Genomic DNA, 27,668 nt, shown 5'->3' with positions numbered 1-27,668 from the left:
GAAGGGGTACTGTGCAGCTCTCCCTCTCTGCTGAAGCCGGGAGAGTCTTGCTCTCCCGGCTTCAGCAAAAGGAACCCGAAGCCTTTGGAGCGCAGCGTGAGGTCCCGCTGTGCTCCAAAGGCTTCAGGTAGCTATCCCTGAAGCCTGGAGAGTGAGAGCAATGCGTAGCCTCCGAAGCGCGGAGGGAGCGCTCCCTCTGCGCTTCGGAGGCTTCACGTTGCTATCGCTGAAGCCAAGGAGCCTGCATTCGCTCCATAGGACGCGCACACATTTCCCCTTAATTTTTGGAGGGGAAAAGGTGCGTCCTATAGAGTGAAAATTACGGTAGTTAAAAAGTTGTTCCTTGACCCTTTCAGAAGGGAATCTCAGAAATCCATCCCACTCCACAGTGGGCTTCCTCATGTTTCCTACTTAGAAACAGGATACACAGAACAGCTTCGTCATGCAAGCAGAAGAGAGACTGGCATGTCCTTTTGCATTCTGGGTTCACACGCAAGTAAGAAACTCTTGCATCTCTGCATCTTACAGCTGCAGACGTGTGGGGGCACTTACCAATTACTCACATAAGGATTTTTTAAATTATTATTTATACACTCATTGCCTCTTTAAGCTTGCAAATAGGCTGGAAATGGGAAGAGAGCGTGCTGCACATCTCCAGGCAACTTAAGAGCATTTTACTAGTTTGGAGAGACAATACATTTCAGTTTTTACTGGTTAAGATTATTCGTGTGCCCAGCCTTGGAAACATTGCCTCCATTTTCACTGAGCTACATATGCCCTAAATTGTCGTTGCATTCCTTATGTGGTCCCTGATTGTTTAGGATCACTCTAGTCATAAAACTCTAATTAAATGTCACCAAACCCCAAACCTGTTTTGCAGATGGAAAACTGATATTTCCATTTCAAACACTCCAAAACAGTTAATGAAAACTTGTGCTGATTTTGACTGAGATAATACATAATTCTGATCAGAAGTCTAATTCTGAACTTCAACTGAGCCTAGGTCAGGATTTGGACCTGTAGCTTCTGTCTGCCCATTTTTAATTTTTAGAAATAGGAACCACTTCTATATTGATAATATATTTTCTGTTTTTCTATCTTTTCTAGAAGAGGGTTTATCTAATTCAAGATATTCAGACTGGAAACTATTGAACAGTATGGCTCTAATAGGTGCTTGACAAGATGAGATGAGCATCATTATCATCACATCCTGCTTCCAAACATTTTTGAGGCATCTGCAGCTACTTGTAGTTGTGATGTTGAGCTACAACAAGTGTTGACCTGAACTACTTCAGCAATTCTATCACTAGCCAACATGCTACAGCGTAGATAAGTTGGCCCAAAACTGTGTTGAAAAAATAATTATTTTGAACTAACATTTTGTCCTTTGCTCATCTCCCCCAGCTACCCCCAGCTGCATTCAATATTTACCATAGCCTTTTGAAATAGCCATGCTGCTATCACTTGTTATTCCTTGAAAACATCAAATACCTAAAGCAGCACATTGTTTAATTCAGTTTTAATCACACCAAAAATATGCCTTTGAAGCAGGGCTGGCTCAATGCACCAGAGGCAAACCACAAAATGACACACGCACCCTGCCGCCCACCAGGGAAGAATCTACATCAGAAACAGAGGCAGAGTGAAGATCAACACTGCGGATCAAATCAACCTTACTTGATGGCTGAACTGGGAATCAAAGGCTGTAGCAAGGGGAAAGGGGTTTTCTTTTAATCGCGATAGGTGGGTGCAGAACCCTGGAGGTCCCAGGGGGCAGCCCTCACCATCTCCTCCCTAGGGATGGGAGGAGACTAATGGCACCTCCTATTTGCTGAGAGGATGCTGTGGAGATGGGATGGGGGGAGGCTGCTGAAGAGGCAGCAGATCTGGCCTCCTAGGAATGCATGGTGGCAGCAGGCAATACTTTCCTTGGAGGCCGGATCTGCAGCCCCTGGGGATTCGGCCACCCGAGGCAGTCACCTCACCTTGCCTCATTGGCAGGCCAGCTCTGCTTTGAAAGAATGCTGCTAGCCTTTTAGAGCCTAGTTAAACTCAGTTTATATTTTTTATAGTCAAGTGGTACTTATGAAATAAATAAATTTATGAAAGTATTTATATACTGCTGTATCATAAAAAAGGGACGCAGGTGGTGCTGTGGGTTAAACCACTGTGCCACTTGGGCTTGCCTATTGGAAGGTCAGCAGTTCGAATCCCCGCGACGGGATGAGCTCCCGTTGTTCAGACCCAGCTCCTGCCCACCTAGCAGTTCGAAAGCATGAAGTGCAAGTAGATAAATAGATACCACTCCGGTGGGAAGGTAAGTGGCATTTCTGTGCGCTGCTCTGGCTTTGCCAGAAGCGGCTTAGTCATGCTGGCCACATGACCCGGAAAAACTGTTTGTGGAAGCAAACGCTGGCTCCCTCGGCCTTTAAAGTGAGATGAGTGCTGCAACCTCAGAGTCATTCGCGACTAGACGTAACTGTCAGGGGTACCTTTACCTTTACCTTTATATCATAAAAAATACCAAAGTGGTTTATAAGAAGAATAGGCATATACAATAAAAAAGCACATCAAAATTTAAAAACAGAGGCCACCAACTAACTAACTGTTTCGGAAATATGTTTTCTTAATTGATGGCATAAGCATAAGAATAGTTTTCAGCAGGCTCTTAAAGGTTAAAACAAAAGGCGCCTGCTGAATGGTACCATAGACCCTTTTGCGCTCCCTCTTTGGATAATCACTTAATGAATGCATGTCTGCATTCCTAATTCCACTCCTGGTATTTATGTTCTGTTTTGACAAGTGGCTATTGAGGACTATTTAGCACACTATTCCCCCCCCCCCGCCTTCCCACCAGTCTTGCCTTCTTACTGGTATTTGTAATGTACCTATTTTTCCCTTCTAATGGCAGAAGGAAGGCAACCCCTCTGCTTATTTGCTTCTAGAGGTTACTGCTTTCTTTCTTTTGTTAGCATCTTATCATGCAGGCTTTCTTCTCTGCCATCTAACCCATACTCCCCTATTTTGGGGGCAGAGGGGGAATATTTTTCTCACGTTTTGCACCCCATATTGATAGGAGGTAGATACAATTTGTCTGGTCAACTCTCAAAGATGTATCACTGAAGAGTCAGTCAATACACCCAGTTACATTCTCATCTTCCACTGTTTGTTCCCAAAAATCGACTTCTTAAATACCTATCCAGAGTTCCCAACACCCCCATTTATTGTTTTTTAAATGAAGGCTAGCAGTGGGGCCAATAAGCAGGGACTTCTGATGGAAAAGGGGAACACCCCTACTCCTATTAGAATGCCACATTCCCTTTGTAAATACCGTATGTAATTTAACAACACCATTTTAATTGGTCCATGAGTAATGCCAACAGTGCTCTCTATATTGGACAAACAGGCCAAACCCTACACCAAAGGATAAATGGACATAAATCTGATATCAGGAATCACAAGACAAAGAAACCAGTAGGAGAAGCTATTTTTTAGCCATCTCACCCCTTGCTTTTTCCTGTAAGACCAATTGCAGTCATTAACAGTCATCAACAGGTTTACCACACCTATCAGCCAATCACCCATTCCCACCATCCTTCTCAGTAACACCCCTCCCCACCCTCTCACTATATTATAAGGGTCTGGTGACTTCTATTTCAGTGTATCTGAAGAAGTGTGCATGCACACAAAAGCTCATACCAATAACTAGCTTAGTTCAGGGGCGTAGCGTGAGTTGTCAGCACCCGGGGCAACGCAAGTAATTTGCGCCCCCTAACCCGGGGCAAGGCAAGTAATTTGCGCCCCCCGCTGCCGCCCAAACGACGCCGCTTGCCCGGAGGAGGAGGGGGGCAGAGAGGCGAGGAAAATGCAACAGCCCAGCAGCTGCAGCAGCACCGGCGGAGGCGGGGCTGTGAGGAGGGGCTGCCTGGCGCGTCCTCCGCGGCGAGCGCCTTCAGCCCGGACGCGCACACAGCTCGGCGGTTCCGCGAGACATGCGGCTCCGCTACAGCCTGCGCCCGAGGCTCTTCGGCGACTCCGGAGGCAGCGAGCGCGCCCCCCCCCAGATGTTGCGCCCGGTGCGGACGGCACCCCTGGCACCCCCCACGCTACGCCACTGGCTTAGCTGGTCTCTAAGGTGCTACTGGAAGGAATTATTTTATTTTATTTATTTCATTTTGTTTCCTCTAATTGGATCCATGCATTCATAGGGGTTTTATATATGGTATTACTCATCTGTAGCCCTCTCACACACTCCTATGCCCATGTCTTTTGTAATGTATGAAGTGCTGTGATTTGCAGTTTGCAGTGAAATCCTTTCAAATATATGGGACAATGGCACAAGGAGGACTTTGCCTCCCTGTGGGGTCAAGTCGAAGGATAGCTTAGAATCCATTTAATGAGCTCCCACCAGCAACCACATTCTTTGGGAGATGAAAGTTCAAGTTATTTTAATTATATCTTTATGCAGGGAGAAAAATAATCTCCAGCATTACCTCTAACTGAACCCTGACTAAATGAGATAGAATCTGCCTCTCCTGACTTCCCAGATTCTGCTCCCCCTCCCAAGCATCATACAGATAGAATTTCACCACTGATAAATGAAACGGATAACATCTAGACAGCAAGTTTTTGTATTAGAATTTCAGGCAGCTGTCTATCTTCCAAGTCCTTCAATAAAATAAGTGCTCTTCAGAGAGTAGTCTTGGGATAAAGCCAGATGCTTGTGTGTGTTTTCACTCCAAATTATTATTATTTTCTTTTGTGGGGTGGGGAGACAATTTAGAAAGTGTTGCATGAAGGGTTTTCAAAGTATATGACATTTTGTACCTGGTAGGAGGCATAGAATCAAGATTTTGGAATAAGCCAGCAATAAGTTGTTTTAATGCTCCAGGGTCGTTCTTTTTAACTGAATTCAGATACCTCTCTCTGCTCATGATAAGGAGCTGATAGTCACAGAGAAAGCACTATAGATACAAAGACCACACATTAGAGAGGGATTGACATTTTGCTTTTTGGAAGCCTTGTACATATTAGTCAAAAAGAATGATTAAGAAATTTATATGCATCAACATATATTATACATGCTTAGAATGAAGGATGATCCAAGGGCAAAGGACAAGCAGTACTTCTGCCTTCACATAGACCTGGCTATGGCTTGCAAGCCATAGCCATAGCCATAAAATCAAGCTAACCATTCCAGATTTTTATTTTTATTTTAAAAAATTGCACTTAGGGGACACTATCTCGGTCCCACTACAGTGGTACCTCGCTGTAATAATAATAGGGGTTGCTCGTGCGTAAGTTGCCGCCACTCCTGGCTAGTTTGCTTTGTTAAACCTTTTCTGTCTGGACAGCCCTTCACTTCGTGGCTGTTTCAGTCACTAGCAGAATCCGTCAGTGGGCGTTTCTTAAACCTTTTCCAGCATAAAAGCTGTTTGATGCCAAGTCTCCTCCTACTCTCCCTGCGCGGAAGTCTTCTGCGCAGGGAGGGTGTGGGTAGCGGAGGACCCGTGCTCTCCCCACTGGTGTCTGGCGAAGAGTCCTGGAGCCCTCTCGCCAATTCCCCCATCTGCCCCCCTTTATCCCTGGTGTTGCGCTGATTTCCTTCCCCAGCTGATAAGCTGCCTCTCTCCCTGCTGGGTCCCTCTCCAGCATCACTTGGGAGCCTTCCCTCTGCCTCTGGCTCCGATGTCAGTTCCCTGACACTCACGTTAAGTACTTAATTCGTTCCGGACTATTTCTGGGTTAGCGGAGTCTGTAACCTGAAGCGTATGTAACCTGAGGTACCACTGTATCATGTTTGTGGGATGCTTAATATGTATTGATGAGGGCAACTAGGGCCAAATCACATGACCAGCATGCTAATAATTGGCTGCTTAAGTTCGTTTCTAGATCCAAAGATGCTTGAGGCAAATGGGCCATCTGAATTGTTTCTCATGAGCAGAACCTACAATTTTGCATCTTCTCATCCTGCTTTGGAAGGTTTAAATGAGCATGCAAAATTGCTGCATCTCTCTGTGTATGATCAGAATCTGCCAGATACAGGTACCGTACTAATTCAGAGAAAGGCGTGAAAGCATCTCCAGTCCCCAGTGGACACAGATACCATGTTGCCTCTGCAGCCCAGTGAAACAGGAAGAAGCACTGTTGGAAAGGGACCAAGGAGCCAGCAGCCCTGACCATACAATCAGGCACCTGCCATCTGATCTACCTCAACAAATGTCCAGGGCCTCACAGTTCTTTTCTGAGATGCCAGAGGGACCTCAACAAACCACCGAGCACCAAAGAAGTTTTTGCTCCTTTTGACCAGGGCATAGACTGTTTAAGGACTCCTTCCTTACCAAGGAGGGCTGGAGCTTAATTCAGATACCATGGTCTGTATCAACATACAGGAAATCAGTTCAATTCTGGCATGTGATGGAGCAAGTTGTCTACTTTGATCCACAGTTCAGCAAATTCATTATCCTGATAACCTAGATACTCCTCTTAGCTGTCCTTCACCAGATTTCCTGCTACCACCCAGTTGTTGGTTTCTGCTACCTGCTGCTGTCCAGCCTATCCTCAGCAGACTTCATTTGGATTCAGTAGGCCTCAAGCAGACAAGCCAAGACACAAACAGCTGAGACAACCCATTATAATGACCGTTGGTGAAACTGAAGCAGGAAAGAGAAAGTTGATACTGGTGGGATATAGTAATGCTGTCAAACACCCTTAGGATCTTTCCAGATTGTTTCTTCCCTTCATCTGAGAAATGTGTTATTTGTGGAGAATCCAGACGATATCCCCTAACAGTGAGAAATTGCATTTCCTCTTCAGTCAAAACCATGTCGAGTTGTTTGGGGAAAATGAAACCTCCCTGCTTACTGCAGATATTGTAATTAATAGGGTTTGTGATTATTAATCAAAATACTTCTGCCCTCTCGTTTGGGCCAAAGGGTCCCCGAAGTGACTCACAAGACACCAAAAGAATAAAGGAAAACATCATTTAAAAACACCCACAAACTGCAAAGCAGCAATCACACAACACTATAGCACCGCAGGAGTAGTGGTTGTGATTAAACCAAACCAAAAGTAAAAGCAAAAATGCTGTTGATGATATGCTAGCATGTCAACAAAAAACAGGCCAACTGGTCTTCCTGGAAAAAGTGAAAAGTCTGTCCCTGCATCTCCACCAACTGAAACTATGATGGTGATGGGTTGAGGAGAGGGGGGCTTCTTCTGATGACCACAGTCAGTAGGCAGAATCATGTGGGGGAGGTGCTTTCCTGGGTACCACAGCCACTTATAGCTTTCAAGGTAATTTCCAGCACTTCTTGTCCTTGGAAATGGACTGGAAGCCCGTCAAAATCAGAGTCTCATGTTCTATAGGATGGGCCCTGCTAGGTGTATTTTGCTTCAACTGAAGTCTTCAACACCTTTTAAGAATGTGGATCACCATGGTTGTGCGAGTGTCCTGTGCTTGGAACCTGTGACATCATAACACCTTATTTGGTATAAACCGCTTGAGAAGTATGAATATGCACTGCATCACTGCCAGGGTTGCTAAAAGTCATTCTTCACCTATTCTCTGCAATTTTAAAAGGCAAGGCATTATTATTAGTATACCTGAAGGAGTGTCTCCATCCCCATCGTTCTGCTCGGATGCTGAGGTCCAGCGCAGAGGGCCTTCTGGCGGTTCCCTCACTGCAAGAAGCAAAGCTACAGGGAACCAGGCAGAGGGCCTTCTCAGTAGTGGTGCCCGCCCTGTGGAACGCCCCCCCATCAGATGTCAAAGAGATAAACAACTACCTGGCATTTAGAAGATATCTGAAGGCAGCCCTGTTCAGGGAAGTTTTTAATGTGTGACATTTTAATGCATTTTTAATCTTTGTTGGAAGCAGCCCAGAGTGGCTGGGGAAACCCAGCCAGATGGGCGGGGTGCAAATAATAAATTATTATTATTAAATTATTATTATTATTCACTTTTTGTTATTTTTCCATGATCCCTTGCCACTAGCACCCTTGCTATTCCCCCCACTATATACCCAGCAGCAAGTCTTTCTCCTGAGAGCAAAGCTGCCCCAAACCCATTCTATTACATGGCAAGGGTTTTATAAATCTATAGAAAAGGGCTAGTCTGATGAACAAAGCTATCTCTGGACCCCCCCCCCCCCCGAGTGGCATAGCTGTAGACCATGGGTAGGCAAGGCCCGGGGGCCAGATCTGGCCGAATCGCCTTCTAAATCCGGCCCGCGGACAGTACGGGAATCAGAGTGTTTTTACATGAGTAGAATGTGCCCTTTTATTTAAAATGCATCTCTGGGTTATTTGTGGGGCATAGGAATTTATTCATTCCCCCCAAAAAAATATAGTCCGGCCCCCCACAAGGTCTGAGGGATAGTGGACTGGCCTCCTGCTGAAAAAGTTTGCTGACTCCTGCTGTAGACTATATTAAGGCAGAATAGAAGAGAAGATGCTTATCCTAAAATTAGTCCTCATAGCTAATTAGATATTCAGAGGAAAGAGGCGAACAATCCGTCTGCAATTCCCTCTTTCCATAATGACTTGGAGTACACAGCTAAAAAAATAAGATATTTTGGCTTTTTCAAATCATTGCTTCTTGTAAAGAATTTGGGGTCCCTCTGGCATCTCAGGTAAGGCAGACCATGGACTGTAATTTTGCCCCAGTTAGCTTGCAAATTCAGCTCCTTTGTTAACTTTGACACATTGCTAATGCCACCACAACTAAATCAATATTTGAAGTTATGATAGAAGATTATTGCTGTGCGTGTGCATGCGCACACACATGCACGTGCATGAATATGCATACAAGTCACCTTGAGAGTATTAAAGGACATGAAAAGCAGACCTTATTTTCAGAAAGGAACTCAGTATAATTTTAATACACTTTCCTCCGCTCTAAACTACTTAAATCACTCGAATGCTTGGATCTGTGTATTTACATTGTGAACTGCTGGCACAAGAACTGGCGCTGGATCTCCAAACTCCTCTGTAACTTTGCATTCACATCTCTAGTAGAGCACACAGAAAGTGTACAAACAAGTAAGAATACACACAGGCACCCCAAATCTCTGCTATCCTGAAACCAGAAGACTGCTCCCAGAGTTCTCGTGCCATTTACCATAGTCATTTGCAAAATGAAAGATTTCAAGGCTGCTTCACAAAAGAGAGGTGACAGTTTTTCAGCTGAATGAGGATGCAATCAAAGCTCACAGCACAGAAAAGGAAAGCAGCAGCAGCAGCTAAACAGTGATTCCAGTTTAATGCAAATGTGATCCTAGCGACAAAGAAACAATGAGTGAAAAGTACCTTCTGAATTCTTCCACCGATATCCAAATACACATACTTGGGCCGGTATGTAGATGAGCTGGATCCCATCTTTTTGAAGACTTGCTACCGTCAAGACTTTTCCTGTAGTTCTGCTAGGTTAACTCTACGGCAGGAATCAGGTCCAGCCAAGCCAAGCAGAGCCACTACTGCCGGATGCATTCGTGTCTTTGCTTTACTCCATTCCAGTGTCTCCACCTACAGCAGTCCCTCCTCTTAACATGCCTGCATTTCCTTGTGCCTCTCTGCCACCTCCTTTCCGTTTTGTTCATTCCTGTGACTCCCGCAGCAGCCATGGACGGGAGAGAGCCAAGCCCCAGATCCCGTCTCCAAGTGCCCTCTTGATTCCCATAGCAACTCTCTTTGGCTGCAGAAGCCTCTGGGCAATCAGTGTGTGTGATGCTGTACTGCAAAGTAGGCTTTGATTAGCTGCTTTTGACACAGAAGACAAAGCACCACTTAGGATGGGGGAAAATTATCTTCATTTATCCCACAGTTAGCGTCAGTAATTTCCATGCTGAAATCTCAACATCCATCCTTTTAGCAAACCTGTCTAAACATTGTTTTGAATGTACAACTATCTCCCAGCTGCATTAGTCGTTGAAATCATAAGGACACAATGTAGCAGGAGCTGGCGTTACACTTCCTCCAATTAAAACAGATTCTTGTATGCATACTTCTGCTAAAATAGTTCTGTGTCTTAAAATAATTCTGCCTACTGGAAGGAAAGGGGACCCTGGGAATTAATGACACAGTGATATCTAAATGTATTATCTTTAATTTCAAGGTTGGAACAAACAGGATAGAATACGCTGTCTCCCCTTCCATTCCAAATTAATTCCAAATGCCATCTGCTGAACGTCACTAATGATCTAGATTACAGTGACTGTGGGCTGCAAGATGCTCAGCTGTAGGGCAAACTGTGGGCTGGTTTTCTTGGCTTCTACATGAACAAAACAACACACCCTAGTCAGGCAAGCTTGCAACAAGGACTTGGGGAATCAGTACATTTATTGACTTGAAGATCTCAAAGTCTAATTGATGATCCCTATATGCCATACGTCTGGAATAGGCTGCCATACACCTGGAATTTCCCAGACATAGCCGGTAGTCAGCCCTCATAAACAGCATCCAGGACGAAATCGCTGGAATGTTTAGGAAAATCTGGACGTATGGCAGCCCCGTCGGTAGTGTAGATTTTGATGAATTTCATTAAAAATTGCTGGAAAACTCAATTTTTCTGAGATTTCACAAAAAAATGCTCAACAGCTCAACAACTTTGGCAAAAAAAAACCCAACCACTACCACTCAACAACTTATTTGTCCAGATGTTCACTTTTTGAAATATAGCAACCCTACTATATAGTTGACAATCCCTATATAGCAGCCGCCTCCAACTAGGCAGCCTCTAGATCTTTGCGGCTGTAACTTGTATGGTTCCTAGCCAGCACAGCCATGCTGGCTGTGGCTGATAGGAGTTGTGCAAAACAACTGGAAAACAAGGTTGTAGGAAGGCTCCTATTAAACATCTGTTTGATGTTTAAAATATTTCTTAATTTTGGGTTCAAAACATAGGATCTTATACATGGGGGTGTCTTATGCACATAAAAATACAGTAATTAGAAGAGACAGCAGGCTGAAGAAATTAATCCTGAGCCTTCAGAGTAGGTAGCTGCTGCACTGAGGGCCTGATCCTATTAGCCATAAGGGTTGTTTGTCAGAACCATTCATTACTAACAACAACAAACAACCCTGTAACATTCTTCACCCTTGGATTTGTGAACATGAAGTAAATCTTGAGTAGGGAGTGACAACATCTGGAGAAAGATACCTTATGCAATGATTTAATGAGGACTATTTTCTCATCTCCCTGTCCCCTTAAATCATTATGTAAAGCATAGCTGATACTTCAGGGAAGCAAAAATTTAATGGCATTCACAGGGCCGGATTTAGGTTTGATGAGGCCCTAAGCTGCTGAAGGTAATGGGGCTCTTTTTATGTCCAGCTGTCCTTTGTCAACAACAAATTGTCGGGTTTTTGTGTTGAATATATGCTATATGGTGATTTATGGACCTAATAGGTATCTAAAGCCATTTGCACATAACAAAATATATATTTTATCAAAGTAATTGATATAGAAATGAGCAAACCAGTGATTTTAGGGAGCAGGTTGGCAGGTGGGGCGCATTACTTACATCATAGGAGCCTACAACACTGTTGCTGTATGTAGGTTTTATTTTATTTTTATTTTATATTTAGGAAATGTACATCCAGTTGTTGTTTTTCTTTAAAAAAAATTTGGGGCCCCAAGAGAGTGGGGTCTTAAGCTATAGCTTGTTTCACTTATACATAAATCCGGCACTGGGCATTCATGATTCATAACCATTGGCAAAGTTGTTGTTTCCGTTATACTTATCTATTCTCTCCCCCCTGCCCTGTCCCAGGTTCAGAGCAGCACCACATTTAATCAGACTGCAGAGGACACTCTATCCGTAGGTGTGAAGTGAAGAAGGAGCAGTTTTAAGATCAATGGCCAGCTGAGAGGGCATTTTGGAGATCAGGGCTGAGTTGGAGGGAGGAGGTGCGTGACTTCTGGAGTCAGAATTTATATTTTACCAAATAGCTTGCCTTACTTCTGAGCCAGTTCAATTCAGACCAGGGCAGCTCACCTGTCTCTACCCCTCACACACACATACCCCAGCCACAAACAATCTTCCTATCAGATTCTTTTCCCCGCAAACAAAAGTTTGTCTGTGGCCCTCATCTTGTTATTTCTTACTTGAGCACTTGTCTCCCTGTATTCTTTTCACTGAACAGCCACATGTCAGCTGGGACATTCATTAAAGTGCTGTTTCCACACCTCTTTTCTAGATTCGGATTTGCTGCATGTTTGCACCTTAAAGCACAATGTCTCAGGAGTGTTTCAAGTCAAGTCAACTGGAGTCTTTGGCAGAAAACATGAAGTGGAAGGCTTGTTGTTATTTTTAAGTCTGTACTGGAGCTGCAGCTTCCAGGAATGAGCCAAACACGCAAAGTATCTGAAATACAAGCATGCATGCCTCTTTCAGAAAGATGAAGGGCTCAGCATCCTTTGAGCACATGATTCCAGGAAGCTCAGATGCGTCATCGCATACAGCCACCTTCTGGCTAAAGTACACACTAAATTATAAAAAATAAATCAAACCTATTTTCTCCCTGCTGAAATGGAGCCTTTGTCTGTCATCTAGCTTCCTCTGTCGCTTACAGTTCTCCATTCCCAATTTCCTTTTTTTCATTATACTTCATACTCCTGTCTTTCTTTTCTCAATCTCTCCTCAAGGTGCTGTCTTACTGCCACTTTGGCTTTTCCTTATTTAAACCCTAAATAATTCTTGGGCTTCATTTCCTTTGCTCTTGTAGTTTAAATTAAACTCTCTCAGACTAGATTCAAACAGCTTTTGTCTGAGACAAAAACAAGGTTACAACACACCTTTTCTTGCTCTTTCCATTAAAAAAAGTCAAGCCAAGTGTTTAGTTACAGAAATTTATGCACATCATCTTAGGGCACAGCTGCACTCAGGGTTCAGATGGTGTTGATATTGGTTTTCAGTCTTCATGAAATGTAAATACATTCTAATTTGAAAGGACAAAGCTGCTTTTTATCAGCTCAAATTTATTTCTGTAGACAATTTCTTAAAACATAATCCCTAGCTGGTCAATAACATCATCTGGTGGCGATCGTGACTTCCATAATCTGACTTCTGCCCTTCAACTTTGCTGGTTGTGCTATTATTATTTTATTTGGGAATAATAAGGTAATAGTCTCTCATCTTGTATAGTATACCTTTACAGAATTTGCTCATCATTCCCCCAACTGATTCTGGTGGGACTCTGGTTGCCTTTTATGGAGAATCCAGATAGTATTGTTGCCAAATTGTTACATCCGAATCTTTTTAAGTAGCTGGTTCACACAACACTGTAAGTCAAACTATGGCTTAGCAACATCACACAAATGTGTGATGTTTTACTACTGCATTAAGGTGGAATCTACACACATATTAAAAATGCTGTGAAAATGCTTTTTTAGAAAACGCTTTGAAAAATACACCGAATTTTGCATAGCTCTCACCAAAGCTCTCACCAAAGCTCTCACCAAAGAGTACTGCATCTTGGCATCCAGGAATTCTCCTTTTATACACCTATTTCCCTTTACAACTAGCATGAAGAGTTTTGTAAGTAAACCATTTTATGACCTACCGAACATGGAATCTATGTTCTATGGAAGTGGAATAGATTGGAAATAGCCTTTAAAAGGTGACATTTTGGGACTCACTGGAAGGCACATTCTGAAGGTTTTATAGTCCATATTTCCACACTCTTCTTTGCTGCAAATTTTGCACTGTTAAATCTCTGCCGGGTTCTCTCACCAGGGGGTACTTGCCCCAAACTTGGGTCTTGGCTTCCAGGATTCCAACAGAGAGGTAGTGCTGGATGTTATAGGCAGTGTATAGGCAATGGGAAGAGACACCGTATATTAAGAGAATGGGGTGTGTGGAGAAACTGCCTGCACCACCCTATTGTGTTGCTGTGCTGCTGATGGCAGAGATTTCCTTATTACTAATCTTTGCAAGCTTGTCTGGGAGCTCTTTATTATTTGGCTGAAGAGCCAAAGAGTACTTTAATTAAATGGCTACATGGTGCTCTTTCTGCAACACAAATCAGACATGTTTGAAGAGAAATACATCCTGACCAGCTCTGGGAACACGGTCAGGATTTTGGCACTCTAGCCTTGTGTTTCTGGGAAATCCCAGCTATAAAGATTGTCTGGACTCATTTTATAAAAGCAGTGGAAGACTTAACAGACAATTGGAACTTTCTACAGGCTGCTGGCAAGGAACATTCTAAATTGAAGGGGGACTGCTGGATTGCTCTGAGATGACAGCCAAGAAATGGAGAAACTCAAGTTCCTCCATTAACCAAAGGTTGATTGACCCTGTCTGGCAGGAAATTTGGAACTGATGGTGACACTTTGTGCCTCAAAAAGGGGAGAACAGTTTTCTTTTCAGAGAAAATTGTGCATTTTCTTCTGTGCTCCAAGAAAAACGAGGCAGTTTCGTATCAAAATGTAAGGTAACATTTCAGAATCACAGCTATTTTGTTCTAAGCAGTTGCCAAGCGCAATGACAATAAGGTTCTGTCATTTCTTTTTAGAAAAAATAAAATTACTGGAAACTTAAAGGAAGAAATAAACCATTTCACAATAAAACAGACAGCAGCTGTCCAATGTTGATGCTTCATTGACACACAGTATTAACCTGTGGAAAGTACTACAGTACTTTGGAAAACTATGGTGCTGTTAGCAGGTGAGCTCATTGCCCACAACTAGGAAAGTGTCAGTAGCTTAAACAATTTGAAGCTCTGGATGGTTGATTCACTTCTATGGGACTTGTCCCTGTCCATGACTAGCAGAAGGAGAATAAAGTATGCCCTCTTTGCATAATTCATATTGTTCATTGATTTCAGTTCTTCTTGGTGCAGAATCAGGATTACTTATGAGCAGAGGAACATGTTGTATATATTGCAACTTATTCAGCACCCTCCTGACATTTCTAGTTAAAACATCCATCCCCTTCATTGTCCCCCAGTAAGGTAGAGCAGGGGCAGGGAAGCGCACAGCCAAACGATGCCAGTGCGCAAGGCATGTTGCACTTACAGAGAGGAAAGGCAATGTGGTGCTTCCACTTTCGCCAAAGTACACACAGCCTTTCTGTAGATGAGATACTCACTCATTTCTTCAGTGACTAGTCAAATAGAAGTGAACCAAAAGTTGTAGGGGACAAATAAGGCATAGTGGGATGAGCACCCGCTGTTCTTTTCCTGTACCCCTACACCCCTCAAGCTCATGTCCTTTCACCCATCCCAGTATACCTGAAGGAGCATCTCCACCCCCATCATTCAGCCCGGACACTGAGATTTGGCACCAAGGGCCTTCTGGCGGTTCCCTCCCTGCGAGAAGTGAAGTTACAAGAAACCAGGCACAGGGCCTTCTCAGTGGTGGCGCCTGCCCTGTGGAATGCCCTCCCATCAGATGTCAAGGAAATAAAGAACTATCTGACTTTCAGAAGACATCTGAAGGCAGCCCTGTTTAGGGAAGTTTTTAATGTCTGTTTTATCACTTTTTATTATTATCATTAATTCTGTTGGGAGCCGCCCAGAGTGGCTGGGCAAACCCAGCCAGATGGGCAGGGTATAAATATTATTATTATTATTATTATTAAAGGTAAAGGTACCCCTGCCTGAACGGGCCAGTCTTGACAGACTCTGGGGTTTGTGTGCCCATCTCACATCTATAGGCCGGGGGCCAGCGCTGTCCGGAGACACTTCCGGGTCACGTGGCCAGCGTGACAAGCTGCATCTGGCGAGCCAGCGCAGCACACGGAACACCGTTTACCTTCCCGCTGGTAAGCGGTCCCTATTTATCTACTTGCACCCGGGGGTGCTTTCGAACTGCTAGGTTGGCAGGCGCTGGGACCGAGCAGCGGGAGCACACCCCGCCGCGGGGATTCGAACCGCCGACCTTTCGATCGGCAAGCCCTAGGCGCTGAGGCTTTTACCCACAGCGCCACCCGCGTCCCTTATTATTATTATTAATTATTATTATTATTACTACACAGCTCTAGTGGAGACCCTCTCCTGCCTTGCCTAATTTCAGAGTTTGCAAAACATGGACACTGCAGGTTACAAGGATATATGTGCCTCTATTTCATACATCTTAAAAAATGTAGATGATTACATCATCTGGGGAGAGGAAACTTTTATGGCCTAAGGGCCACATTCCTTTGTGGGGAACCTTCTGGGGGCCACATGCCAGTGAAGGGCAGGGGGAGAGGTGAAAGTTTATAGAAGACTATTCCAGTCACACGAACAGCCATCCCTTCATCCAGGCAAGTGAGAAGCACTATTTCCGTTCAATGTCACATAGCAGCCAGATAGAACTACCTGAGGACGAAGCTTGGCCTGGGGAGAGTCGCAAGGACCAGGCAGAGAGACCTGAAGGGCCCCTTTTGGTCCTGAGCCTGAACTTCCCCAGTCTAGCTGTAAAAGGTGTTCCCTGCTAACTTTTCAAAAGCTATTTTCAAAAGTGACTAAAGAACAGATGAGGATTCTAATACCACATTCAGAAAGAGGCTGCCAGCTTATTTGTCACTGTCCCAGATCCTTAAAAGGAGAATTGCCTGAATACAATTTATGATCATAGGCTTTCTGTGAAAAAAACACCAAACCCATTTACCTTACAAGTACGCAGCTGGACTCTATCAACCAAAGCATAACCTATTAAGAATAGCATTTGCAGTATGCAGGCAGACAGCATTGGAGTGGTAATGGAAATAAGCACCATGCAGTTCTGGGGTGAGATGTCACTTTAGTCTATTAAAACCATCATCCTCAAGGTCTTGAGTTGATCCTGGAGTTATTACCAATTGCCTGAAAAATGTAGTTTTTCCAAGACTAAGAACAGGAGGAATTGTTCAAGGTGCAGCAAACTGCCTGTGAAATATATCAGCAAATGGATCTGGGGAGTGAGGGGAGAAATATCAGTTTGGAAAGGAATTTCTGAATTCCTTTCTGAGATCTGAAGCATCATTCATCCATTTTAAGGGGAAATCACCACAAATATGAGCTGCATTTACCCCATTGCCCCAAATGTTGTTAAGTGTTAAAAAGGATATACATGCAGACACCACACTTCTCTCTGTTATTGGGATGATCTCATGTTAGACCACATGGAACTGCCAGTCATCTTCAGTTTGCCTTGACATCTGTATGTGAAAAGTATGGGACGGGGAGGACAACCAGTTCTTCACCCCTAATTTGATCATACCTTTGGGCTCTCGTCAATGAGGATGTTTAATGACAAGGGATATAACTGTTGCAGAAGAACAGTTGTTCACTGGTGTCTGAAGAACAAGCTTTAGACATGGTTGCATCGTATAGGTAATTGTTGCTGCTGTGCAAGATTTACATTCACTCATGAGCTCACTGACAAGGCTACAGAGGAGGTTAGCTGTAAACATGACAAGCATAATTTCAAACCACTTTATTCTATGGAGGCATTTATCATGAGAAAGCTATCCAATGTGTATGCTATTAAGTTGTGCAGAAATTTGGCAGGTTGAATGGCTGGCTTGACATTTTATGCTTTTTATGCTACAAGTGATTGAGATAAGTGGGACTTCGTTGACTCTGCAGTCGAGGCCAATTAAAGGGTCTTCACACATTAGGACTAATATAAAAACAGGCTTAGTTTAAAGCATTTACAATTATCCCAGTATGACTAATTATGAGTGAGAGAGGCAGCACCATTCAAAATTGAACCATCACAAAGAGATGAATATTCAAATGAGAGTTAGCTTGTATGGATAAATTCAAAGAGCAGGAATCAGATTGTTCCCTAGAGATATTAAAGAATAATATTGGGGGCAAATTGGATAGATTTAAAAAAGGAAAAGAAAAGCAGTGATTGGTACCACAAGAACATATTTTCAGCTTGTCGGTTGTCACTTACCATCCACTGTTTCCCTTTGTGCTGGACAATAAGTTTGAAAGTAAAGCTTGAGAGGTAGACAATGCCAACCTCCTTCAAGGCAGCTTTATAAGGGCAAAAATCACATCGTTGGGCAAGAGTGGCTGGACTGATGGCTTGAAATATGTTGATGCTGGATCCTTTATATTTTAAGTCCCTGATGTTACGGAGTGCTTTAAATAAGGCATCTTTATAAAGCTCGAAGCAGATGATGATATCACAAGGGGCTTCACTACTTCTGCTTTGGCCTCCAGGGACTCTATGTGTCCTCTCCACATCTGCTATTGACAAGGGGGGGGGTATTTATATTCAAGGTAAGTATCCAATCCACCATGAATTGGGCCATCTCTTCCCCGCTTTCTGATTTTCTGGTAGGCCTCCGATTCAATTTTTTTACATCTGTTTCTGTCTGATTGTTCCTCAAACTTCAGGGCAAGATCTCCCATGGCCTTGTGCAATAACTGTATTTCAGATTGATTAGTGCTGGCAAGATTCAGTGCTTCATTTGCAGTTTGAGAATGCCTTTCAGTTGATTAGAAAGGCCATCAAATTTCTGTGCAAGTGATGCCAAAGCAGTGGTCCAGTCACACTTTAGGGCTTGGAGAATTCTTTCTATGTAGGCATCTGAGTCGGCCTCCATAGCTGCTGCCGCTTTCATTTTTTTTTAAAAATAGTTTTTATTTGCTTTTTTTCCAAGGTCCAAATATATCGTCATTGACACAACAAAAGCAGTTTTACAAAAAAGAAGAAAGTTACAAAAGAAAAAAAGGGGAAAAAAAAAAAGAAAATCACTTTTCCAGATCTATTTTCATAATCAACTGGACTTCCCCACATCTTCCATCCCCCGCTTTCTTTACAATAAGAATAAATAGCAAATTGATACCTTAATTTATGTGTTTTTGTACTTTCATTTGATTATATAGTCTGTGATTTATGTTTTTCAAAATGCTAACTTAATTTCCACCATTAACCAATCTCAATACTGAAGCATATTTTTCCCGAAAAACTTAACAAATTCTCAACATTCATATAACTTATAATGTTTTTTTAAATAGTCCTTAAATTTTTTCCAGTCCTCTTCCACCGCTTCTTCTCCCACATCTCGAATTCTGCCGGTCATTTCAGCTAGTTCCATGTAGTCCATCAGCTGTGAATGCCACTCTTCCAGCGTGGGTAGCTCCTGTGCTTTCCAATGTTTGGCTATAAGAATTCTTGCTGCTGTAGTTGCATATAAAAAGAAAACTCTATCTTTCTTTAACACTCTCTGGCCCACAATGCCCAGGAGGAAGGCCTCTGGTTTCTTGTGAAAGGTGTACTTAAACACCTTTTTCAACTCATTATAAATCATTTCCCAGAAAGCCTTCACCCTCGGGCATGTCCACCAGAGGTGGAAAAAGGTACCTTCAGCCTCCTTACATTTCCAACATTTATTGTCAGACAGATGATATATCTTTGCAAGTTTAACCGGGGTTATGTACCACCTGTATACCATTTTCATAATGTTTTCTTTTAGGGCACTACATGCCGTAAATTTCATACCGGTGGTCCATAACCTTTCCCAGTCTTCAGACATAATGTTGTACCCAATGTCTTGTGCCCATTTTATCATGGCTGATTTAACTGTCTCATCTTGAGTATTCCATTTAAGCAACAAGTTATACATTCTTGAAAGCACTTTAGTCTTAGGTTCAAGTAATTCTGTCTCTAGTTTTGATTTTTCCACCTGGAAACCAATTTTCTTATCTTTTTTAAAAACCTCTAAAATTTGGGCATAATGAAACCAGTCTCGCACCTTTCCCTTCAATTTTTCGAAACTCTGCAACCTCCAAGTGTCACCAACTCTTTCTATTAACTCACAATATTTTGCCCAGCCACTCTCCATGTTACGTAGTTTAATGGCCTTGGCCTCCGTCGGTGATAACCACCTCGGAGTCTTATTTTCAAATAAGTCCTTGTATTTTGTCCAGACAATGAATAGAGCTTTCCTGACAATATGGTTTTTAAACAATTTGTGAGACTTTGCCTTGTCGTACCACAAATAAGCATGCCACCCAAAAGCGTTGCTATGCCCTTCCAGATCTAGGACGTCTGTGTTTTCTAGCAGAAACCAATCCTTCATCTTCACCTTTCAGTTGATTAGAAAGGCCATCAAATTTCTGTGCAAGTGATGCCAAAGCAGTGGTCCAGTCACACTTTAGGGCTTGGAGAATTCTTTCTATGTAGGCATCTGAGTCGGCCTCCATAGCTGCTGCCGCTTTCAGAGCCATCTTTCCCATTGGGTTTACTAGCGTGTTGCACCTGGGTGCTGGCCTCTCAGGGGCGCCCCAGCGAGTGGGGGAGCTGTGCAGCTTTGCCGGTGGCCTCCCCTTTCCCTCCTGCACGCCTGCCAGCTGTGCCCCGTCAACTATATAGCTGGTGGACGTGCAGCTTCCTTCCCAAGCCTCCGTGGGAGGAGAGCGATCCCTGAAGAGGCTTGGGGAAAGGTCGACAACTCTGGGAAACAGGGTGGGGTGGGGGGCGCTGGAGGGATCTTTGCACACCACGGCGCCGGATATGCTTAAAACGGCCCTGGCTGCTTTCTTGCCTTTTTGCAAGAGACTGTTGCCTTTAGGCATATCAGTGTCTGAGGCCTCAGATATTGAGCCTTCAATTTGCTCTTTTAAATCAAAATGTGCAAACGTACTTCTAGGTCCTTTAAATCCTTGAAGCATTACCGTTCCTGGTGTGTAAAATTTTTGCTAGTTCCAAAGCCTGTGGTTGTCCCTCAATGCGATTTTCACCGCGTTGTGTTCAGAGACATAAGATTATGCCGACATTTACGTAGCTTTGCAGCTAGCCATGCTCCCCCCCCCCGTAGCACAAGAATAGTGTGCTGATTGGGGGGCAGGGAGGAGAGGAAGGAGGGTTTCTTTTGTAATTCCTTCACTTTTCTGCCATTTTCCTACTCAAAATCATTCTCACCCCCACTGTGACACTGGGTAGAATATACAGGGTGCACCTATATTTTCCTTTGCACGGAGAAAAAGCCGTTCAGGAAGGGAAATTTAGAATAAACAGCGGGACAGGAAAGAATTGAGCAGCCCCATCACATATCATTTCTCCACTCAAGCTGGCAGCCTTTCATGGCTGCTACTCAGCAAAAGAAAAATAATAATTGGGAGACTTCTATATAACATCTGATTTGGTCACAAATTTAGGCAAAAAATTCTATACAGTACATGCTTACTATTTAATGAATTCAATGGGACTAATCAGAAGTGAGTGGACTGTGTAGTTTGTCAGGTATGGCAAGGTAACGAAGATGCACACAGCATGAAAACAAATATTTAAAGGTGACCTTTTAACTCCAGTAAATGTTCTTACTGCAAGCCCTGCATTTGGAAGGGTTTGTTGTGGAAGCAAAGCTCCTGAGCAGAACCAATACCAGCAGGGCCTGCATTTAAAAGCTGCTCTGAGGCTGTTTCTTTGCAGCTATGTATCAACCACAGGCATCTTATGACATCTTATGATGTCAGATGTGAGGGAGGGCTTCCACCAGGCCAAATTTGGCTTACATGTCTGAGATTTCCCATGGCTATGCTTACTCAAGTTGTATACATAACTACGAAAACCATGGCTATTTTAAAGTAGAAATTTGCCACAATGAGCAGGGAAATGAGGATACAGAATATAGGACTTTAGATACATCCACTAATTCTGTCTGACTTAACTGATAATGGGATTTATATCTTCATGTAAGCCTCTGCCTTGTGGTTCAAGTTTGGTGTACACTGTATTAAGTAAGAAAACAATTCTTGGAAAATAGGTAAGTTTATGAACTTTAATAAAAACTAAACATAGTCCTGATGGTCCAAAAGGGGGAAAAACTGGATTTTGAACTTTAATAAATACATCAGTAGCAGTATACATATTGAAAAATACTAAAACAATTGAACAGCATGTAATATGAGTCCCTTTTTAAATAAAACAGTTCTATTATACATCTTTGCAGACCAGAGACAGACTTCGAATTCTCTGGAATTTAAAAGGATGAACGGGGGGAAAGTACTACAACAAACAGTTAACACTTGTGCTTTTTTGGGATAAAATATACGTGTTTTTCTTTCTTCCTTTCTTCATTTATCTAAATTATTTTTAAATATGCAATTTGTATACAAATTGAGACTTTTACGCTGTAGAAAATATTGCGACTATTCCAATTGTCATAATGAAAATACTCAGCAGAATGTTTTGGTCCCAATTGTTGAGTGACTAAGGCCCCAAGCAACATTATTTTCTGCATATACAAAATGAAGGGGGAAATCCTGGCTTGTACAGTTAAGAGTGAGCACTCTGGAATGGTTGATCCAAAGCAATCTTAACTCTCCAAACCAATCATTGGCCACCAAATTTGACCAGCAATTTTAGAGGAGACCAAAGATGCTACACTGCTTGTGCTTCTTATGATAACACCCTCAACAATTTTTTTTTAAGCCTTATAAGACAAGGCCTGCCATAACTGGATTGGCTAGTGACCCTTCTTTTTAATCAGCGTTACCCAGAAGTCTAGATGGTACTGCTTATTAAATAAATAATAATAGGAAAGGGTACTGTTCTCCAGTTACTGACTCCATGAGATTAGGTTCAGAAGCAGGGGACTGGACAATTGCAGAGTAACCACCATATATACCCGGCACTTCAGGTTCCAACCCATTAGATACACAGAATAACATCGTTTTGAAACTGTACAGTGTGAAAAGTTAGTTGATTATGCTGGATAATAGGACAACCTGCTTTCTTATAACAGAATAAATATCAGATACCCAGCAACAGCCATTCTTAGCAAGATCAGACATAACATGAAGGACACTTTGTTCAATGTTTTGCTAATTCTTCTTAGCACACTGCAAACAAGCATCTAAAGTTAGCTCCATTTCCTTTAGATCTGTTTGCATTCTTTATTTTTTTAAAATGAAACCAATCATGTAACATAAAACTTACTTAAGACAAAATTAGTATCAAGGCGCATTTTCTTTGGCTCAGTTAGTCCATAAAATAGTTAACAGCTCCTTTCTTTGAGGACACTCTCCTTCCTGAGATATTGGTACATGTGCAAAATAAAGAGGGAGGAGTGGAGATGAATTTTGAAACCTTCTTCCCATAATCGTGCAAATCTGTTCAGAAAATGCAGCTCAAATGCCAAAAAAAAAAAAAAATTAAAAAAAATCAGCAACAAAAAATCCACAAAGACCAGGATCCAGAGAAATATGTGCAACTGGGATTCCCCACTCCTACTTCATTTTCAAGCACAGCAGCCTCCTTCTTGGTAGTGGGTCATAAATAGGCTCTCTGGAACACAGTCAAAGTCTTCAAAAAAACAATCATTTTAATTTACTTGTTTCTGAAAATTCAGTGTTCTTTAAACCTATAAGAGAATGAAGAATATGAGCAGTCAAGAAACAAGAGTTGATATATCTTGATATATAGCAATCACTACCTTCGAAGTAGGAAGCCCCACCACCCCCTTAATTGCCTTTTAGCTTTCCGAGTGACATCTCACAATAGCTCAGGGCAAGGAACAGCTGTTTTAATTAAATATAATTATCTATCATGGTCTTTAAGGTAAAGGTAAAGGGATCCCTGACCATTAGGTCCAGTCGTGACCGACTCTGGGGTTGCAGTGCTCATCTCGCTTTACTGGCCGAGGGAGCCGGCGTACAGCTTCCGGGTCATGTGGCCAGCATGACAAAGCCGCTTCTGGCGAACCAGAGCAGTGCACGGAAACACCGTTTACCTTCCTGCCAGAGTGGTACCTATTTATCTACTTGCACTTCGTGCTTTCGAACTGCTAGGTTGGCAGGAGCAGGGACCGAGCAATGGGAGCTCACCCCGTCGCGGGGATTTGAACCGCCGACCTTCTGATTGGCAAGCCCTAGGCTCTGTGGTTTAACCCACAGCGCCACCCACATCCCATCATGGTCTTTATTCACATTTAATATATAGATTCATAAATGAAATCAATAAAATAAAATCAATAATCAATAAATAAAACAGCTAAGACATTTCTATGCCCACTCCTGGCTGCTAAAAGCTTAACTAACCCAAAAGTGGTGTACAATAGCTTTTGGAAAAGGGGATGTTATCTCACTGGATTAGGGCTAGTGTAAGGGAAAGCCCTTCCCGTTGCTCTTCAATACTGAGTGGCTACATATACTGCAAATCATCTAGAGCCCAAGCTCCTTACTAGCATAATTGGCTATCTTTAGCACCCTGAAATGGAATGAAACAGAAACTTTGTGCAGTAGAGTATTGGTTTTATAAACTCCTTACTGTCCAGGCCTATCAAGAATCAGTATAGTGTGCCTCAGACCAGCTGCAGAATCAGATATGGACACAGTCCAGCTCCACTTTAATTTCACACGTTTGTAATTTTCCTAGTGGTAGGAAAGTATAAGGTGTATGCATAAAAAGAGAGTGACGTGTGCTGAAGGAGATGTTTGCTGCAGCAACTCCTGCTGGCAAAAGGCATTTTACAAACTGGAAGAAGACCGTGAGTATCTAGACCTTTTCTAGACCACAGCCTAGGAAGCAAAGAACTTGCAATTTAAAAAAGGGTGACAAATAACATGAAAACAAGTATCAGAGATATTTGGACTCATCTTATCTGCTCTTGCAACAACTAAAAGATTTTTTAAATAAATAAATAAAACATTTTCAAACAATTATTTAAGAAGCTGATAAATAGTACAGAAATCCAAACATAGAAAAAGAAAGAAAATTGCCACGTTGTTGTTGAATGGAAAGATATGTTAGCTAAATATAATGTAAACATAATGTATTGGCACACAGGAAGTTAAGCCAAAACTTACAGGGTGCGATCCAGACTACATCGAAGTTCATTTCGTATAAGGCGGAGCAAGAACTGTATAGATAAAATAAAATAAAAACAGTGTCAAGAGCAAAAATGGCACCTGACATGAATTCTTCATGTAAATAAAGATGGTGTCTTAAAGTGAGGGACTGGACAGCATTCAGGCAAAAGTGAGGGCAGACTGGAGGGAATGAATTCTCTTAGGACGCTGACAAAAGACCATGGCAACTTATGTCACAATAATTTTTAAAGTCTTTAAGGTGCCACAATACTCTTTTGTTGTTCTTGCTACAACAAACTAATGTGGTTACATCTCTGTAGGCCAGGTACCCGAAGCAAAGAAATGAAAGGAGGTACTTGGGTTACCTGGATAAAAGTGCTGTTTATGGATTAGTGGCAGATTCCCATCTTCTAGTGTAAAGGGGCCAGGATGCGCAATGGATCTAATTTTTTCATATGGGGAACTTGGCAAACAAAAGGTTTTTGGAAGTCCCTAATTTAAACAACTGCCCCCTTTTTAAGCATTGCTGACTCAACTAGACAATCGGGAACGCAGATAAGGGAGATGTGAGGAAGTCCCAAAAGAAGGTTATGAAAATATGGTCTTTTTCGGAAATTAACTATGTTGTATTTCTATTTATTGTATGTCAATTTTTTGTTGTTTTCTTTTTTGTTTGTTTTATGTTGGTGAAGGTGTTTTATGTGTTTGGTGTTATACTGTTTAAAACCTTTAATAAATATTTCATTAAAAATAATAATAATCCATTGGTCACCAAAAGCCCACTATAGCCCCTGTATAATGCATGACATATTAATCTGCTAGCCAAATATGCAGCATAATGAACCATGCACAGTACAGTGGTACCTCGGGTTACAAACACTTCTGGTTACAGACTCCGCTAACCTGAAAGTAGTTCCTTGGGTTAAGAACTTTGCCCCATGATGAGAACAGAAATTGCGCGCCGGCAGCACAGCAGCAGCAGGAGGCCCTGTTAGCTAAAGTCGTACCTCAGGTTAAGAACGGTTTCAGGCTAAGAACGGACTTCTGTAACGAATTAAGTTCCTAACGAGATGTACCACTGTATTATGTCTGAGACCAAGTGTAAATGTAAATTCAGAGAAGCAAAAACTGTAGCCGCAAATTGCTGAAGAGCCCAGTAGAGGGAGTGCAAGCCTATTGGGAAACGGATTGATGTGCTAACTGGGTTGTCCTTACACTATTCTGAAAGGGTATCGCCATCATTTCCTTAAGTAACTAGGTTTATCTCTCTGATATAACGGAACTGTGAGGGAGAGACCCAGTGCTTTTTTGGGGTGTGTGTGTGCAGGGCTCAGTGGTATGCATACCCCTAAACATTTTGTGAAGCAAAGTTTGCCCTCATTGAGGGGCAGTATTTCAATATGAGTAGGAAAATGAGAGTACCCCTAAACATTTTTTTTAAGGAAAAAAGCACTGGAGAGACCCCAGAGTAGAGTGGGTAAATGACTACTAGAGATACAAGATGTCAAAGAAATAGACAACTATCTAGAAATAGACAACTATCAAAGAAATAGACAACAACTTTTAGAAGATATCTGAAGGCAGCCCTGTTTAGGGAAGCTTTTAATTGTATTTTAATATTTTGCTGGAAGCCGCCCAGAGTGGCTGGGGAAACCCAGCCAGATGGGCGGGGATTGATTGATCGATTGATTGATTTATACTATTATACACAAGAGCTTTGTATGCATGTAATTTAAGAACACTTCTGCAGCAAAACACCTGCTGAGCTGACTGCAGCTGTCCCTGTTGCCATCTTTGTTATGCCAGAGAGGGTTTTGCTCAGAGATTAGCACTCTGGGAAATTGTACACAGTGCTGAAGCTGGAAAGGTCAAGCACTTGGTTCAGCAGCCTGCTAGATGCCCATGAGAAACCGTTTTAAAAAGAGGAACAGAAAGAAAAATGAACCCCTTCCTGATGCCACTTGCTTAGAAGAGCCTACAAAGGCGGCCCTGGAATTTGCAGTGCCATTCCCCTCTCCTTCCAGGAGGAATTGAGAAGGGAAAGGATTTATTTTTCTTTCGGCAAACTTTTAAACTAAGTTTAATGATGGCAGGCACACACCGAGGTCCTGCACTGTTGAATTTGGCTTAGCCACTGCTTGACTAAACAGTGTGTCTGCTGCCACACAACGTTTAAAACAGTAGCAAACGGCCCCTCCCCTTCCCCTTCCAACACCATCTGATAAGTTGTGGGGTGGGTGTGTTGAGAAAAAGTGGGGCAATCAGGGGAATGAGGTGAAAGCAGGCAGCAGATGTGGAGGGACCAGGGTAACTGGCTATTCAGGCCTCTTCAGGGCAAATTGCCCTAGGCTCCTTGAAACCTAGCAATGCAATGGTCGCTGGTGGTTCATTCTCAGCACTAAATTCATTTGACGTGCACAAGTACACAAATCGCCTGCATCTTCTGCAATAATACTCAAATTATAAACAAACACTGTAGTTGAGAAAAACAGAAGGATTATTATGCAGAGCAAAGTCAAAATGAGAAAGTTTTTTTTTAAAAAAGCAACAACAACAATAACATTTTGCCACCCTCCAAAAAGGACTGTCCTCTCAGTAATATTTCAGAAGATGGAGCTACAAACAGAGATGAAAAGGTTTATCAACTCAGGGTGTGTATGTGTGCGTTGCGGGGGGGGGGTATTGAAACCCTTATGCATAAATGAGGCTTGATTTTACAAATTGGATTCAATGTATTAACTCTTGAAGGAACCATTTTAGTATCTCCAGTTCCCTACCACTTCCTTAAATGAAATGTGAAGACACAAAAAAACTACCAAAGCATACTTGCAGCTCCTACTCCTGCCTTTTAAAGGTTCTACCTTTGATAGTTTCTACTATAACCAATATTACTATGGTAACCTAATGCTTTCGTGGGGAGGTGGTGG

The 27,668-nt window shown here is 42.5% G+C and overlaps 2 protein-coding genes across 7 annotated transcripts in view; both read right to left on the bottom strand.

The window, feature by feature from the left end:
- PDE9A (phosphodiesterase 9A) overlaps nt 1-9,962 on the bottom strand; it is a 66,543-nt gene extending 56,581 nt beyond the window's left edge. For 2 of the 3 annotated variants that reach the window (XM_082219861.1, XM_082219862.1), the window contains exon 1: nt 9,310-9,961. In XM_082219861.1, the coding sequence (XP_082075987.1) occupies nt 9,310-9,378 (69 nt within the window). In that variant the 5' untranslated portion in view covers nt 9,379-9,961. Of the gene's footprint in view, nt 1-9,309 lie in introns of all 3 variants that reach the window. The other variant, XM_082219860.1, reaches the window with a different exon arrangement.
- An 11,734-nt stretch (nt 9,963-21,696) lies between these two features.
- The window catches only part of SLC37A1 (solute carrier family 37 member 1), a 32,602-nt gene continuing 26,630 nt past the window's right edge, over nt 21,697-27,668 (bottom strand). For all 4 annotated transcript variants that reach the window (XM_082219847.1, XM_082219848.1, XM_082219845.1 and 1 more), the window contains 2 exons: nt 24,739-24,791; nt 21,697-23,294 (listed from right to left, as the gene is read on the bottom strand). In XM_082219847.1, coding sequence (XP_082075973.1) covers nt 23,279-23,294; nt 24,739-24,791 — 69 coding nt within the window. In that variant the 3' untranslated portion in view covers nt 21,697-23,278. The remainder of the gene's footprint in view (nt 23,295-24,738; nt 24,792-27,668) is intronic.

This window comes from Podarcis vaucheri (assembly GCF_965113315.1).
Source record: "Podarcis vaucheri genome assembly, chromosome: 4".
Taxonomy (NCBI): domain Eukaryota; kingdom Metazoa; phylum Chordata; class Lepidosauria; order Squamata; family Lacertidae; genus Podarcis; species Podarcis vaucheri.
Note: the sequence above shows the minus strand (reverse complement) of the source record. Positions and strands in the feature narration are given on the sequence as shown.